Here is an 18841-nt window from a genome sequence, read left to right on the forward strand (position 1 = left end):
ATATCCCCCAAAATTTGTTTACTGAATTAAACACCGCAGCTAATGCAATTAACAATGGTCATGCTCTAAACGCCATGAAGCTTGACAATACATCCCAAGAGGTGCATGAATTCAGATTTATTAATTACTAAATCAGGAACATTCGCGCTAGTTACACGTGGCGTGTGGCTCGTGCTGTATATTATTCAATAACAAACGCTTTATACAATACAACAACGTTGACTTTACTCATTCTCATGAACGATTTTAGAATAGAAGATGAAACAACAAATAACTAAAAAGAAGATCTGAAAAGACAAACTCGACAACATAATTTGACATTTCAAATAAGAGGAAAAACATCAACTCAGTGACAACATTAATAAAGAATTCAAGTAAGTAAATACAATGATTCAACTAAACACAAATGAAGCCATCAAATTAATCATCAATCCCGCAAATTAAATGTCGCATGACACTAGGAGTTCATAATCAGTAAACAACTAAACACCATTAGAACAAGCTAAAATAGTATTAATGTTCAAGTTAACGCAGTGGAAACTAGAAGCATACGAACGTATACAACGCGTGTTATATAAGCGCACGACACGTGTCCATGTTTATATTATGTAATAGCCAGTAACTACTAAGCACTACCTAGCTAGAATGTACACAATACCACTGATTGCGCTTTAAATCAAGATTTCATTTGCGCGTAAATAATCGATAAGCATTATATTTTTGAAAACTTCAAGTGCCAAATAACATTTTAAGCAGAGGAAAACGCGTGGTGTAAAAATGTGTAAGTTTTTATTATTACATGAATCCTAATTATAAAATTAGGTATACGATTTCTCAGTAACTTCTTGAGATGAACTAACGGCAGTACAAGCCGTCATCAATGTTCGTGACGTATTAATATAATCGAATTGTTTTAGCTACCTACATATATATGTATGTAGCTACAAATATGCTTTAGAATGAATGGCCATTGGTATGATGTCGTTAAAACCTACGTACTGAACTCGCCAGACAGATCAATAACAATAACGGACTCCCACCACTTATGATTTCCTTTTCCAGCTATAAACCATTATAAACGACAAAGTTAGTCTGAGAACATTAATAATGAAATAAACTAGATAAAAAATGAATTAAACATGACAATCCAAATGAACCCAACATTTAGAGGTACAAAATAAATATTAAGAAATTTAACAGGTAACAAAGAGGAGGTAAAAAAGAGGACTAAACTGTCATCTAGCTCCACCCCGTTTTATATTTTCTTTGAACTGCTTATTTTGGTCCGAGAGTAGATTAACAGATTGAACACGGGTATAACTATATCCGCCAATAACACAAATTACTATCAATTCATTCCAATAAACATCAAATTGCATATCAGCTGACAGTTTACCACCAGCATATTTTAAGCGACTTCTGCAATTGCTACTAGGTGCCAAAGGAATTTAGACACTTTCGTGAGTATCAATGTGTAAAGATGGCATCCCACTTGATCCGATTATGTAGAAGAGCATTCAAAAGGTCCCTAACCCTCAACATTAAGGAAGGAGATCAGGATCACATATCTAGGATTCGAGACCAAAAACAAATGAGGATAGAGCAGGAAAGGCTGTGTTTACAATAAAGCAATGCCTAATCAGCTCCAATGACTCGTCAGCGATTCATTTGTTGCGTAATCAATCCATATATCGCAATTAGCCAACAGACGTTGCGCAATGTGACATTACTGTTTCAATCATGGAACTTGAACTTGTGTGCCGTATCTATTGTGTAAATCTGGGTCGTATTTGGGTCCATTTTTTCACATGGTGCTTCAATTTCATCAACAAATCACAACCCGGTAAATTGCTAAAAGGCCATAGTCGGTTTTCCATAGTAAGTTAAGTCAATTTGATTCGGGTTTTTTTTGTGAGCACCTCTTACGGTGAAGGATATTTTTGCTGAGTATCAACATCCTACTAGTGACAGTTTTTGACTTATGATTTTATTATTTTTTTTCTTTAATGTATTGTTTTTCGGGATATATTCAAGCTATTTGCTTAAATTTTTTAAACTGGCGTGATTTGAGACCATAAGGATCTGTCAGTCTATCCTTAGGTACTATTGCAAAAAAAATATCGGAGAATATCTTATATCGACACCGAAAATTTGTTGAACTTCATACGTTGTGGATGGCAGTCTGTTTGTCAAAATAATGGTCTGAATTGATCGTCAGATATATGGACATAGAGGAAACCATTTCAATTAGAATAGGGTCTGGAAATCTGATGCAACGATGAAGGTCATAGGCAAAAATGTGTTTTAGACACTGCACTCTGCCACTTTTTGAAGTGAAAACTTCTTTAGCGGCGCTGAGCACTTTTTGAGGTGGGGAAAAAATGATAAACTCGGGACAGCGTAACGCGTAACGCGAAGGCGTCTCTCCTCTCTTTCTACAACACGTCGAAAATGTATGCCTGAGCCAGCTGTTTCATGTAGGCGGCGCAGGGCGCTTGCGTGACTTATGTCATGTGTGACGGACAATGTTATTCACCAAAGAACTTTAGTCATAATCAGGTCAATTATTTAAAACTGGACTTTTATATTAAGCAATAAAGCTCAATGTTCTAATCTTGTACGGGCTGAAATACGAGGATCTCACAGTTACATTCTAACTTTATATCACTCCAATATAATTCAATAAAGTCTCATCTTGATGGATGCTTTATCTGAAATAAAGAATTTGAATTGAATTGAATTGAAATCTCTAATAAAAGTGAACTCTAGTACTGGTGAATAAAACTCAAAATATCATGACCAAATATATTTAGATGCGAGGTATGCAAGGTAACTTTACAATTTCTATTCGAATTTTAAACAATTAACGCTACAAATTTAAGCTCACTGGCCAGCAATTTCGGAACTAAAGTTTTTCAATAGAAAGGAGGATGGGTCAATTATACATAGTGCTGCAAACATTTTGGACTAGTTATTGAGTTTTCACTTCTGTCGGCACTCCCGGAGTGCAACCCGTTGTTTTAATATCAGTCTCTGGGCTTGTAACAAATATTTTGCAATACTTCTTTGGCTTCAGGGCCTTCAGGTCGTTTAACTTTAGGCGAGAGCGTGCATGGATCCGTAGTGCAAAACAGTTTAGATACAATCAATATAATGATAGAAATACAAAATATCGGTACCTCTACCTACCTACTCTACTCCAATTTTTATAGGGTCAACGTCAATAAACTATTTCAAATAGTCATCAAAGATAAAGATGCATGCTTATTCAACAGTCTAAAATAATTTTGATTCTTATTTTAAGAACAATGAAGATTTAGAATTTAAAATTACTTGTTTTAGTACAATGTCACATTTTAGTTTAGTTATCTCTAGATTGCAATTTTTGTATTTTAATGAGGATTGTATTGTTTAATTGTATTCATAATATATTATGTCCATTGAATTTTTCAAAACGCTGTACTTCGATAATTAGTTGATTCTGCATAGCAACTGTTGACCCAGAACCTCAAAAACATTTACTTACAATAATTAATTTACTTCGTCAAAAATTTTCAAAACAGGTTTGTGTTTATATCCAAAATCAGGAAAATTTTCTAATAAAAAAAAACATAAAAGATAACCTGTTTCTTGTAAACGCCTTTACCACCGGCAATATACCGTGGAATAAAGTAGTTTACAAAAAGGTATGGTATGTAATTACAAATATTAAAATATTTCAAGATCATGAAATTTGTCTCCAAAATTAACATATGTACTTAAAGATGGTCATAGACTGTCGGATCGGACTTGAATGTCCGTTGAGTATTTTTTGACTTTGCTAAACCGAAGTGATTCAGGTTGTTGATGATGTAAAAAACTGCGTGTTGGAATTAAATTCTTTTGTTATGACATTTTTTATAAGTAGATTTTTTAACTTTTACACTTATATTATTGGAATAGGTCAATACTGAAGCATATTGAAAATAATATACAATATAAAGAACCAATTCCATTAAAATTAAATTGTATGTATATACAGAAGTGCTAAATTTGTGGCGTAAATAGGAACTATTTTTCCTTATAACAGTTCGTGTTAGTACAAATTTATGTAAACAAGTCGCGAATATCTAGATTAAACAATGTACTCTTTCCAATTTCAACATACCTATCACTTTGTTTACAGTTAGCTTGAGGCCGTAGTCATTAATCGATGTTTTTGTGTTAACATCGATTGTTTAACCAACTACATCTAAGCAATGTCTAAGGTCAGTAACAAATAAAACTTAATGAAAGGCGCAAAAGGTAAAAACCCAAAGTAATCAATAACTCAAAGTGTAGGAGCTGACGAGAATCTAAAGAACAATCCAGAACTCCAGAAGATGCCACATATCAAGATAAGTAAATAGCAGAGGAATTGTACAAATAATACAGTTCTGCCTCGCACTTATCGACCGGCACTACAATGTCCAAGGGACCGCGGATCGGACACAAACTAAGGATTTCATTAGTCACGTACGTGGAGGAGGCGATAACTCCTCGGTGAAGTCAGCAGACGTTTCCCAAGCATTATCGATAGAGAACAAACGAACGAATGAAAAACACGGATCTCGGCCGTCAATGCCTATCGATCACACGAGGAAGATAACGAAACAAAGACTTTTAATACGTTGTATTAGCATCATTACAAACATCACAGATATTAAGTTGAAAATCCATGAGGAAGAAGTATTATATAAATTGTTTAAAAGTCTAAGAAAGTTCTAGAAGCTCTACAGTAAATCTGTAATTCAATAAAAAAAATTCCCAAGCATCTGAGTTACTAACTGCGCAATACATCGTCAATCATAATCTAGATAGATGTTAAATCAAGTGATCAAAAAATAGCCATTAGCGATCAGGAGTGTTTCTGTCTACGAAGCGATCTCGATCGGTGTTAAGGTTCCTTGACTTTTTGCCTTCGTTTGCAAAATACAGGCAGGTGGCAGGAATTATCATCTACCTCGTATTTACTTGATTTTTAATACTAATTAGTATTAGTAAAACGAATTAGTCTTCAAGGTATTGGACTACCCGGACAACAATGGGATCGCTCAAGGGCGGGTACTAGAAACGTAAGATTTTGTGAAGGTCATGAGTGGGCTGGTTCGACCGGCCAGCGGTTGCCAGAGCCGGCGCTGGCGGGGTCCTGCGGGCTGCACCACCAGCGGCGGCGCCGGCACGTGGGGTGAGGCGCGGTGCAGGTGCCGCCGACCTCGCACTATCTCGTCTCGCCGCCGAGGCCGCGATGATAACGCACGCTATTTTCGACCGCTGTCGTTAGCTCGACGATCCTGACCGTCGCAAACGCATCCGCAAAAATTACCACAAATAAACTAAAGACGTATCGCGCGAGGTGTCTGCACGCCGCGGCGGACTGGGTGTGGAGACCGGCGTGTGCTAGCCGAGCGGCGCCGACGCGATTCGGTCGACGACTGATCGCTCGCCGCGTTCCGCCGGCCATCTCCGTCTCGGAGGGAGGGAGGACGACCTCCGGGCCCCGCGCTCCGCGCCGTCGCGAGTGAAAACGCGAGGCAGAATCGCGAGGCGCGGGGGGCGCACGCGGTCGCAACGCTCGCTGCACCGCTCTGCACTTTACATAACGCTGCACGGTGCGGGCGAGGCGCGGGTGCCGCTGCCGAGAAACGAGGTCGCCGCGGTCGCGGGACACCTACAGAATTTAAAGAGGCTCGCGACTGTGATGAAACGGCGGCAGGCGGCATTAGCACGCGGATGACGTGTCGAGTCCAGTAAGTCGGTCGGCGGAGTCAGTGAACCTCGACGGCGAATAAGGTGAATGGAACATGCAGCCGAAACCGGCGTAGGAGCCGCAGCCGCTCCTTATGCACAATGCTGATTAGCTTTCTAATGAAACGTGGCCGTGCGCTACACTGCCCGCCGCATCGCTTAGGCTCGCGAAGCGCCTCTTTTCCATACCGTCCGGAGCAAAATGGCATGCCAGAAAGAGATACGCGAACACTTGTTTGATATAACAACCCATCTATTTCAGAAGCAAATTTTTCTTTACACGGATAGACATAACAGAGTTAGATTACAGTACAGAGTACATTACAGGCTAATATTATTAAATGTATAAGTAATTAAAATTTTAATCGCAAAATGGAACACGACTTATAATTTCTCAGTAATTCTCATGAAAGTTGGCATACTTACACAAGTACCTCGTTTATAGCTGTGGGCGGCATTATTTTAGCGACATAATAGTTCCCTGGGGCAATAACATCGCACGTGCCGTCCGTACCGTACTCAAAGAAAGGTATCAGTTAGTGTTTATACGACGCCACGTTACCTTCCTACGCATGTTACCTATCTATAGCTCCACGAGCTTATTGACGCTCAGCGCTAAGAATAACCTGAACAGATTGCAGAAACATATGATTTTAAGGACTGAACAAACTACGACAGGAAACTAGCTTAAGGAAAATGCCATGAATTCAATTCGAAGCGCGAAATGCGGGGGAGAAAGATTGGAAGTGCAAGTAAAAGGAACACATAAGTGGCAGGCGGTAGGTTCCGCGGGAGGGGCGCGCGCATGCGTGCGCCGGCTGACCTTGGCGCGGTGCAGCGTGCAGCCCGGGCCGCCGCCCCTCCCCCCGCACGGGAAACTCCGCACCTTTTGCTGTTCATGTACCCCGCGTAACCACGCCTGCCGGTTTAGCAGGTTGCTTCGCTTCCATTTTGAGGCAGACACTTACTTAAATCAGGTATTTGGCATGTTTATGGTGTATATAAATTGGGTAGGACTAGGACTGCACGATGATAAACTCTGTATTCAATATACCTATCCAAGGAGAATATGACCGTTCAGGATTCGTTTCAAAATATGTGAAAGCCTGCATATATACTACTTTATATATAGATTGTGACTTGTAAGGTTTCAAGAACGAACGATTTCCCTTTTCCAAGCACCTTTCAAATGTACTCGAGAAACAATCAATTCGTGCGTGGTGGTATGTAAGTTCACCTACCAGTGCCTTCATGACATTACTAATGTTTCAAATAGATCTGTGTTTTGAATAAAAACTTTTGATGTTTGTTACACGATCGTATAAAAAGAGAATGGATTTGGATGGAATTCGGCATACATTTTTTTATTTTATCCAGAAAATTTAAAATGGAGGGTAAATTTTGTCCGGAAGTGCCATTAACGAGTTCAAAACAGTCGTTGACAGTTGCCTGTCTCTCATAAACAGACGACAATGTCCACAATCCTACAAAGTGAATGTTTTTATCAATCAAGCGTGCATTTAGGAGCCCTCATACCGGACGTGCAGATACGGCTGTCTGGCAACCAGGGTTTCCAAACGCTCGCAGAATGCAGGCGAAGCTGACAAAACTTTACAACTGTGATCCCCGGATTCGTAACAATTATACGGAGCTGTAAAGACTGGTTAGGAAGAGCATGTGTACAGCCTGAGCTCGTTGGGCGATGCGAATACTCAACCAGACCCTACATCGATAACAATTACGAGAGACAAAAAAGACGTAAGGCGAGTAGAATTAACAAGCACTAAAGTCCTTTTACTTTCATAATGGGAAATGTGTGAAGCTCATCATTACTACACTGTAAAGCAGACAACAGAGCTTCATATAATTTTTAATAAGGCAACCAACGCACACGTGTTTGAAAAATGTGACATAACATTTAAAATTTCCCCCGAATCAAGGAAACTGAATGGTATTAACATAAAATAATGTTAATATATTGTGATTCATACGTATAAAAAAGGTCAATGAACTTGATACAGAGGACAGAGGCAAACATGGAATAATCCATGACCAGAGTTTATGAAATTGATAATAGCTAGTCGGAGTGGTAGGTATTGAATTTTTATCAAGACCAATAGCTGTAGCGTTCTGTAAGATTGTGACTTGTGCTGTATAGAGCATAAGAAAATGCAAAAATGATGACAAAAAATTCGGTCAGAATCCTTATTATACACAGACAAGAATTTAATACTCGTATAAGAACAACAAAGCAAAGCAATACAGAATATAAATTGTAAGTAAAGGCAGGCAAAAACAACCGGTGCCGTCTCATTGATAATAATCAATCTATTCCAGATACTATTATTAACATAAAGGCAAATGAATTAGATGACATAACAGAAGACTGAAATGAGCAGATCATTCAATTCTGCAATCAATAAGTAAGGAATAGAGAAAACAGGTCGGCCGGAATGAAAATACATGAACATGAGTATATTATATTTAGTGATTAACTAAAAGACAAATTGGTCTGCTGACGCAAATGAAATCAATTTGAACTAATCGTTTATGTAGTTAAATTTATTTAGACGTCCGAATCATAAGAATTTTTAAGTTTACATGTACACTGTACTTTATTCTGAACCTTTCACAAAATATGGTACACAACATTTTATGAATAGTGGATAAATCGATGATCTTATTTATTTAAAAGTTACAAATTGATTGGATGACGATATTTTCAAGGAAATCATTTGTTTGTATTTGAATACATTAAGTTCCGAACTCTGGAAGTCATTAGAAATCATACCTTAGAAACTCAGAACCTAGTAACTGATTGGAGCAAATGCGTCGCCATAATTTCCAGTCATTAAAAATCGTACCCGCGGCGAGTAACGGTCCCGAACGGTACCGTCGCCAAAGTCACCGTCGGACGATAAACATCTTATTTATATTTATCATTTATCGCATTTTCACCCAGCGACCTATGCTTAGGGTTGCCAAGAGCAAGGAAGTTATTTTCCCGGCATGGAATTTTGATCATACAGACCAAACTTTGTTATCACTATGACGGGACATCTAAAGCTGAAAACCAGCGCTTTTGCATGACATCTACAGTGCGACATGAAAGAGTAGAAATAAAATAAAATGGAACTAAACAATTTTCATACCAAATTGTTGCCATGTTTAAGCATTTTACGTCAAAAATGTGACAGTTACGAAGAGAGTGGTGCCCTCATTTATTTTCTACTATTTTATGTCGCACTGTAGTCTGTAGCACAGGAAATGCTGAGTTCATCCCTTTTGTCACACTATTGTTCGTTATATAGATTTAAGAAATTATGTTAATTGTTAGTGTTGCTGTTCTTGTATCCAACATGTCTATTTGTTTGTTTTTTTTTCTTTCTTCTTTGTATTTTTGGATGTTTTCGGCAATACATCATTATTATTCTTATTCTTAAATCATCATCACCTTTTTCTTTCGCACGAGCAAAATACTTGTCAAGACTGGCAAGAATATGAGAATCTTAGGAAATCCTGATTATAACATGAAAACTAAATATTTTTCAAATGTTAGTTTTAGACTTCAAGCACACATTGGAAGTTGGTGCTTAATGATTTATCTATATTTAAAATCTTTATTGATAATAAAGTCGCAAATAAAATTTGCATCAAGGATTTCGTTCGATAATTAATGATTATATCATTTAATTGATATCTGGTAACCCTATTCAAGCTTCTGTTAAGCAAGACAAAACTTAGGCAAAATGTTTTATTTATCAACTGAATTTCAATAATCTGGACCGCTACCAACTTCTGTTGTGTAAAGGTATTTAAATTTAACGATTCTACTTCTACCGCGTTCTAAGACTTCTAAGTTCAGTTGTATACCTTCACCTTCACATATGTATAGTCAGAAAACTAGTGACGTATGCGTGCATTACTTTTCTCTGGTGACAGTATCGTATTGAAAGTTCCCCCTGTTGCTCTTGCATAACGGTATATACATGGCAAAATCGCGAATCTTGAATGTAGACTCTTTACAGGTGTACATACAGCTTTAAAATCTTTGTGTTTTATACCACTAGAGTCACTAGACGATGAATTCCGAATGTAAGGAAACTGCGAAGGCGTTAGCATAGGTACGAGTATTTACACTATTTGGTCATATCTGTTAGGTATTCAACAGAAGCTTGTATGACGACACTCACTTTGTCAGGATGGACGAATGTGTCACAACTTTTTTAAGTATAAAATATACTTAAGTAAATCAAGTTGTAATCAGATGAAATAAAAAGTAAAAAAGTGCCTTTATACATTTTTTTAATTATTTATGGTTTGTTGTTCAAAAGAAAGCGTAAAGAAAAATAAAAGGACTGGATGCTATAACTTTAGGCATAAGGCATTTACTAGCAATGTAATATGGCGTATCTACCATCGTATTAATTAAACAGGTTATACTGTACATGCAGTGGCGTAGCTAGGGGGGGGCGGCGGGGGCGGCCCGCCCCGGGTGTCGCCCATTTGGGGGGTGACACCCGACCGTGAACATCAGTAGTGCCATCTATAAAAAATCGTAAAACTGTGGCAGATTGCACAACCGCCATTAAGGAAATAATATACAACATGCCCGCATGAGGAACCCGAGAGATTTTAACAGAATATTCCTGATCATATTTAAAGACTAAAATGTCCTATAAACTGTTTTGGAATTCGCCTAGCTTCATAGTCCAGTACCACCAGCATAGCAATGTACAAATTGCAGAACATTCCCAAAAAGCGGAAACGTTCTCGAGAATGTTCTCAGAACATTCCTGCAACATGGAAATTATTGTTCTGCCATCTTGGATTTTTCAAAAAAAATTTTTTGTCATAGGAATCTAGAGGCCTCTATCTCCCGCCATGCCAAATCTCAGCGCGTTTGGACCAACTTGAAAAAATTAAAAAAAAAGTCGGCCATTTTGTTTTTTTTTTTTAATGCAGGTTGTTTTGTCTCGGGGCCCTCTATGACATTTGGTCGAGCACCCCCCACCTATCACGCACCGATTAAAAGTTGCCATACAAAATAAAAGTGGCCAGTTTTCCCGCAATTGTAGCATTTTTCCAAAAAAAAAAATTTTCATAGGTATTTAGAGGACTCCGAGATTCCGTGACCAAAATTTCAGCGCGCTAGGACAAACATGAAAAAAATTTAAAAAAAGTCGACCATATTGAAAAAAACATGGCGGCGTCAAAAACTGCCAGGGTCCCTCTATGACATTTGGTCGAGCACCCCCCACCTAGGTCTGACCGTTTAGCCGGGCCGTCATACATTTTTCTGACCGGAAGCGGTAGAGCAAAAGTCGGAATTTTCTGGGGGTAAGGATACTACACCTAAACTATCGTGAATATTCATGGTATAAACTACGATAAATAAATAAATTCTCGTTCTCGAGAACATTCTCAAAAGTTACCAAAAAATTCTCATGTGGAAAGTTTCGCAACTTTGGAAAGTTTTTTTTTAATTATGTGATTATTTCTGTAATTGACAAAAAAAAGTTAAAATTATTTTTGGGTGACAGTTTTACAAATTATAGCTTTTACATTTTATGTACCTACAAAAAAATCGAAAAACGAGAAATTATCATGTGGAAAGTTTCGCAACTTTGGAAAGTTTTTTTTTTTAATTATGTGATTATTTCTGTAATTGACAAAAAAAAGTTAAAATTATTTTTGAGTGACAGTTTTACAAATTTACATACATTTACATTTTATGTATAAAAAATCGAAAAACAATTTTATTTTGGCGAAATTGACGTAAATTCTTTTAGTATATTTTCTTTATTTTGGCCTCAGAAATGCATGGTTAAAATCTCTCGGGGTTCCTGGTATGTAACAATAATATGTTGGCGCCTCGTAGGTTTTTTTATTCAGAAAGGTTTTTTTTATTATGTGATTATTTCTGTAATTGAGAAGCTATGTCACTGTTTCTAATTGGGTGACTCTGGACTATTTGAAATTCATAGTGAAATGGGATTTTACAGAATCTCTTTCAAATCGCGCACTTGGCAAAAAAAGTTTTTTTTTAACGTAAATTATTTGTATATCTTTCACGGGACAATGATGACTCGGACCTTTGGGAGGCATGCGCGGAGCCCAAGCCAACATGTAGATGCCCTTATGACACTTATGAAATGTGGGTTACACCGAGCGGATGCTGTCCTTGCCCGTGTCATAGAAGGCGCGCAGAGGCAACACCCGCCAGGGTGTGGACTATTGAGAGTTCATGGAATCTAAAATGAAAGCGATGGAGTAAATTGTGAGCTATGGAATATTAAACGTAATTTTATAATTGTAAAATATTAAACATATTTTACAATTTTGATTGAATTTTGGGGTGACACCCACAATTTCCGCCCCGGGTGCCACCCATGCTAGCTACGCCACTGTGTACATGGTACCTATTATTCACATTCAAAAGTGATTTGATTGCTTAGCGATGAAGAGCCTACACATGAAAATCCGTTTTCAAATAATCACATTATATACTCAGCATTACTCGGCTTTCAAATCAATTTGCTCGCAATCCGAGATACAACGGAGTGCGTCCTCAGCCGCGAGGTCACGCGATCCTTTCACCGCGCGCTGGGTACGGCGGGTACCCGACCTTACAGCGATGCGATTGTTTGTGTCGGATGCACCGAGAGGCCCTTAAGAGGGGGCTAACGCTAAATTGTAGTTCTTATATTGAATTTTAACCAAAACCTTAAAAGGTCCGGTCACTGCTAGCTGCGCGCTGGGTACGGCGGGTACCCACCCACCCGACCTTACAGCGATGCGATTGTTTCTGTGTCGGATGCACTGAGGGGCCCTTAAAAATTATACGTGCTACCAGTAACAAGTTATAAACAAGTCAAGGTTGTCGTGATTGTTTTGGTAATGGTTTCGTAGCTGTCGACAAAAAGTTACGTCATGTAGACACTCTGCACTTGTGTTGTGCAGCAAACTAAACAAACTTTTTCGGAAAGAGTACCTAGAGAGAAGAGACAGAGACAGATTGGATATTTAAATTAATTTAGAAGTTCATAAGAAATAATTGAGATGACATAAACCTGAACTTATTGCACCAACGGGGACACTACGACCAAACATTTTGGATGGAAATCATTAGAATCAATTTGCCATTCTCCAATCAATAAGAATAAAAAGTTCGATGATTTGCAAACGGGTAAAAATTTACGACACACCAATCAATAACAGTTTTAGTAGGTAATCAATAATTGAGAAATATTTATCTAAGTAGGTATCCAGAGGCACGCATCCCAAAAATATTCATTTTGCGCAACTCAATTGGCTGATTTACTTAGTTCAGCGAATTCGCAATTGTAGCAAACGAAGCCATTATTTTTCAGTTTGCCTAATGTTAATATTTTATTACAGAAAAAAGGGCTAAACTGCTTTGACAGGTTGCTTTTATATAATCCTCATTCCAACTTTCTCAATTGTTTAGAAAGTCTTGAAACCCAACATGTGTACAATTTAATTGCGAAGGATTTGATATTTACCTAGCTTTTCGGTGAAGAAAAATATCGAAGAAATTCAAAGGTGTATGTGAGGTCCCCAACCCGCATTGGGCCAGCGTGGGGACTATAGCCCAAGCCCTCTTGCTTATGAGGCCTGTGCCCAGCTGTGGGACGTATATATGTAGGTTGAATTATTATTTATTATGAACATTTCCATTTACATAGGCTTCTTCAAATAACAGTGTGAATCAATAATGATTCTTAACACATTATTTCGCCAATATTTAGAGGGTTAGGTTAAGTTCAGTTTTAACCTCCTGAGACCCCTCGTTCAATTTTCTCCAAAACAATCAAGGCACATATTTTGACTAAGGTGTAGAGTTTGTGAAGTTAGTGCTTGTAGAGTTAGGGCGTGTAGAATTAGAAGCTACTCTTCAAACCGCTGGATCGCTTTTTATCAAACATAGCTACGAGTAAGAACCACCGCAAGGAAGCTAGTTTTCACGCAAAAAAAAAGCATAAGGACTTCTGCTTGAAGCATAAGGACCCTTCTGTGCTAGAAAGCCACATTTTAACCGTCAGCTAATGATAGTGTTGCTATTATGGTCTGTATCGGAACTCATAAAACCTGCGATTAACTATCGACAACTTTCCAGCGCATACAAAGTCGCCCAACGGCTTACGTATACGTGCGTAGCATCGCTGTTAACTGTCAATGTGAACCTTACTGCGACGAAATAAGGTGTACCGATGGTCAAATGTAGTTCCACATAACGTCGGCTAACTCGCAAACCTCGTAACTCCTCCGGAGGAGTCAGGAGAATTGCAACTCTAGGTATTGTTGGCTAAGGTAGCAAATCCCTAATGTGCTTGAAATGGAGTTGCGAGGTTTTCGAGTTTAGCCGACGAATACATATACAGGGTGAAATTTAATTCACTGGCCAAATTGAAACACCCGAAAGAACTCGAAAAAATATTAAACACGTGCTTTTTCTTTTAATACCGCTCAGTACATTTTTTTCGAAATAACTCATCATCAAGTTGTCCTAAAAACCTCGTACGTTATGGTGAACCGACAACTACCCACTACACCCGCTTCTCTCTTATCAGTTAAGGTCATTGACACCCCGCCCCTCCCGCTGTTTGCAATCGCGTCACCAATTATGAACCCTATTGCAGCGAGATAAGACGCCTACCTACATAAGTTGCTAATTTTTCCTTCATACTTTAACGGGCTTAGAACCGTCAAAATGCAAAGGCAACCCATTTTTAATCTAAAATGTTATTTCTGACTAATGATTATTAACAAAACGTCCGTGGCTTAAAAACAATGAGTAAAAACTAGGTCAGGAATCTTTGCATTCAGGCGTATTTAAAAAATTGAATCAACTTATGTACATTTGATTAAAAATCGATGCAATCAACGAAAGTCACACGAGATGGTACTTACTCTTGGATTCAATCCTTGTCTGCGAAGGCGTGGAACTGATTCCATTTCGTATAATCTTTGTGCACCACGTAAACACTCATCACTTAATAAATAACACCGTACCATTTCGTAATATTCCCGGTTCGAAAACATTTTTTTAAACCTTAGTACGCGCGCGATTATTATTTTAAGGTTGGCGAGTGACGAGTGACTAATCATTTATGCTTACCGTTATGTTTACCGCTAGCGCGGAATGGTTTAGACTACCCTCGAAATTGAAAAACCTGCCTACCATCGCCAACACTAACTGGGTGGACCCTATTGCAACGATTATAAGGTTTAGTGAAGGTCAGATAAGGGTTTTGCTGATGTTGTTGTTAAAACTTACTATTAGGTTTGTTTACATTTGTGGTAATAGGGTGACCACGACTCGTGAAAAATATTTAAAAATTGAAAAATGAAAATTAAAAAAAATGTACTCTTTTTTTTTGCTAAATAGATTCCTTAAGTGTAACCTAGAGCCGGGAATGAATATGGCCAGTGATTTTAATTTCACCCTGTATGTATGCAGAACTGGTGCTGATAAGTGAGCAAACACGATAAGGGTAGCGCGTGTGTATCGGTAAAGGTCCAAGTGGATACGTGCGTGGTCAGTTCGGTTTTCTCTATTATAAGCCTTTGTTTTAGTCGGACCAAGCTAACTCTGCATGGCCTTTGCAATAAACAAAGTGTGGGTGTCATCGTTGATGTAAAATTTCTATAAAAATATTATTTTAAAACTTTCTGTCATGTACAAATCTAAGTTTTACTACTCGCTACCATTTTCTATTTATCTCTCTCAGCTGCAATAGGTTAGCTGGTCTTATAAACGGTTTTAAAGGGATAAGTTCGCCTTTATACACATTTATTGGATTCTCTCTTTGTTAACGTACGTTTTGAGCAATAAAGTGCTACTACTACCACTATTATTATACTACGTTTATAATAAATACATCCCGCGGTGTGACAATTTTATCACGTGGAGCACCGATAAAGCCATCCAAAATACGCCTGCTGGGAGCTACTTCGGAATCGACATCGACGTGACGTAACACATAGTCACATAAAGGGCCATTATAAATCGTTTTTTTTATACTTAAGCACACACCTGAGGATGCCGAAGACCGGGCAAAGTGGAGAAGATTGAGCAGGAAAGCGGACCCTGGCGCTAGGCCGGGAAAACGCTAGGTTGAAGAAGAAACAAAATTACGGTGACACATTATACATAAACGTTTACTAAAGTTGACAAGCCGATAATAATCGTTTGTCCCTTTCTATCATACCAATACGTCGGAAAGTCTGTCACTGTTAACTCTGTTACAATCAGCTTGGTTGGTTATCAAAAATTCTAGTCCCAATAATTCGTTCCTTGACCTTTCAGTGACACTGACAATAATAGGACAAGGGACCACTCGACAAAATTACTTTTTCCCAAGGGTCATCCACTGTTTGGAAGTAAATATGGCAAATAAAGTCAATAGAGGGTATCGACCCTTGAGTTGACTATTTCAGTCCCAAGGAACCACCATTCGACGGACCTCTAGTTAAGAGCTGTCCTCGAAATGTTTGTTTTAGGAATAGCTATTCTAGATCACTTTCAGATGTCCTCATTTCCTTTTTGGTCATTTTCCTTATTCTTACGATGGGAAGGATAGTATGATGAAATTGATGATATTTTGGCGATTTGTTTTTGACGCGGGTGACATACGCGGTTATAACGCTGGTGCGATTCGCACGTCGCTGTTTTTATTACAATTGAACTCTACCAAAATTTTGGTGGTAACTACTGGGGAAAAAATCCCAACTTTTATCAGTGGTTTGGTGGTTACTACTGGGGATTTTTTTCCCAGTAGTTACCAAAGGTAAAAGGTGGGGAAAAAAAATCCCAGTAGCGACCAGTGCTCCCACTGGTACTGGTAACAACTTGGTGGTAACCAGTGGGAATAACCCATCTCGCTCACGCTTAGAGTAAGAGAAGAACCTGTACCTGGGCCTTAACCAAGAGGCCTGCAGAAGGTGAAGAAACCCAGCCTACGTCTATGTCTATCGTAGCTACGTGCATTGGAACTGTTCCGCTTTCGCGACCCGCTTAACGATGCAACGACAATGTTGCACTATTGTATGAACTATGTCAACTATGTAACAAATGCTAAGGTAAACTGGGGGCCTAGCCAAGATGACAATCGTTTGCTCCGTAGTGAACGAAATGCTTATTCTCTCTCTCTTGCATATTAGTGCAATAGAGAGAGGCGTTTCGTTCGCTACGGCGAAAACGATTATCTTAATTAGGCCCCCTGGGCAGTCTTCTGTCATCAATTCATCATCATCCTAGCGTAGTCCTCTTTGGCACGGCTCACTTGAGGAGTGCGTCCGCTCGGCAACTTAATCCCAAGAATCTGCATAGGCATTCGTGTCTCGTTCGACATCCCTATTATACCTAGATGGCAACCCTATTTTTTATGGTAAATTGTTATTACTTATGTATGTATTACGCATGTGAATAGGTCACTTCTGTGGTTGTCATAGGTACATAATATTATTCACTCTTTTCCTGAGTACATTTACGTCCACAAATAGATTAAATATAAATAGACTGCTAGATTAATATGGGAGTAAATAAGGACAAATATTGTTGGTTACTTATCTAAAAAAATAAGTACAAAATACCTACATTACAAACGGAAATCTGAGGGCCTACCGCGAACTACGAACGAACTTTTGCCCATCTGCCCCTGTCGCACTTACGTACGAATTTACAAGTGCGACAGAGTCAAAACTTCATTCGCGGTCCGTGGTATTAGGAGGCCCTTTGATATCGTAGAATTCATTTTCACACCTTTATCGTCGCTCTCCGCGCGTTTTGTAACTTGTTCGCTCTGCACTGACACGGGTTGCAGAAATGAAAAGAGTCACGCGAATCTAGAAACGACACAGCGTAGGCACATTTTGCGGTTTGCAACAACCACACTGTATGACTCGTGTTGCGGCTCTTCAAAGTAGGTAAGGTAAGCCACGTAGGCGTGATAGTGCACACAATAGACAATGAGTTCATCGTGTTGTAAAATAACGCGTATAAGTTTGATTTTAAATCTGGAAAGGATGTTGAAGCGATGTGCCTCGGTGCGTGCCCCCCCGACACGCGCCGCGATCAGCTGACCGGTGCGCCCCCTGCATGCCCCTGCCAGCCTGGCCCGCTCCCCCCGTACTTACTTGCCACTGTCGCTAACTATAATCAACGCATAGAGGAAATTTTATACGTGGCACTGGTGTTTTACGACCACCTATTTGCGTAGGCGCTCGTTTCTTATTAGAGTCGGTAGGAATACTAGGGGCACATGCGTTCGGTAATTAGTAAACAACGTTGAAAATATCCAAGCGTTGAAGATATTTATCACACGAAAGGTGTAATATAACCCGTACTTCCTTCTACATAAGGTTTACAAGTTTAATTTGTCACAAAATTAATGCATGGAAAGAGCAGCCGGAATGTCGTGTAGTGTTAGCGTAACGAGTTACGACGTAGTGAACAACACGTTCCCGTCGAGTGCGAGCCTATCTATGATTCATAGATATGTACGGTGCGAGTCGGCCGCCGCTTTCGTATCGCACGTTGCAAATTGCATTAGATAAAAGCGACCGGCGCGCGGCGGATTGATTATGAGTTACGTGCGCCGCTTAGCGTTCATAATTGGCGAATTTCAGGTTTCCTTTGTTTACGTGGGGCGAGGCCGGCGCGGGGCGCGACGGCGCGGCTGCGTGCCGTTCAAGGTCAAGAGCGTCGGGCGTCGGCTCGCTGCACCGGCGTCCGACCGGACCCGCGGCCGCGCCGTCCGGCCCGCCGGCGGCCGACTTACCGGCCTGGAGGCGCCGCTCCTGCAGCTCGATGAAGCGCGCCGCCTCGAGCAGGGTGTCCAACAGGCTCATGACGCACACGGCACGGCGACGCGCCGCGCGGTACAGGCGCGCCCGCTGTCACGCCGCGACTGGCCACGCGCGCGGCGGTGCGCTCACGTGGCCGCCGCCACTACCGACCAATGGCGGCGCGGCGTGCGCGTCACGTGACCCGCGCCGCCGGCCACTAGCGGCGCGGCCCCAGCCCCGCCGCCCCGCGCAAGATCGATGC

At 39.8% G+C, this 18841-nt stretch overlaps 1 protein-coding gene across 1 annotated transcript in view; it reads right to left on the minus strand.

Moving 5' to 3' along the window:
- The window catches only part of LOC134800051 (max-binding protein MNT-like), a 48618-nt gene extending 29787 nt beyond the window's left edge, over positions 1-18831 (minus strand). Inside the window, exon 1 of the mRNA XM_063772508.1 lies at positions 18573-18831. Within this exon, the coding sequence (XP_063628578.1) occupies positions 18573-18642 (70 nt within the window). The 5' untranslated portion in view covers positions 18643-18831. The remainder of the gene's footprint in view (positions 1-18572) is intronic.
- Positions 18832-18841: the final 10 nt, after the last annotated feature.

The sequence above is a fragment of the Cydia splendana genome, chromosome 19 (genome assembly GCF_910591565.1).
Source record: "Cydia splendana chromosome 19, ilCydSple1.2, whole genome shotgun sequence".
Lineage (NCBI taxonomy): Eukaryota > Metazoa > Arthropoda > Insecta > Lepidoptera > Tortricidae > Cydia > Cydia splendana.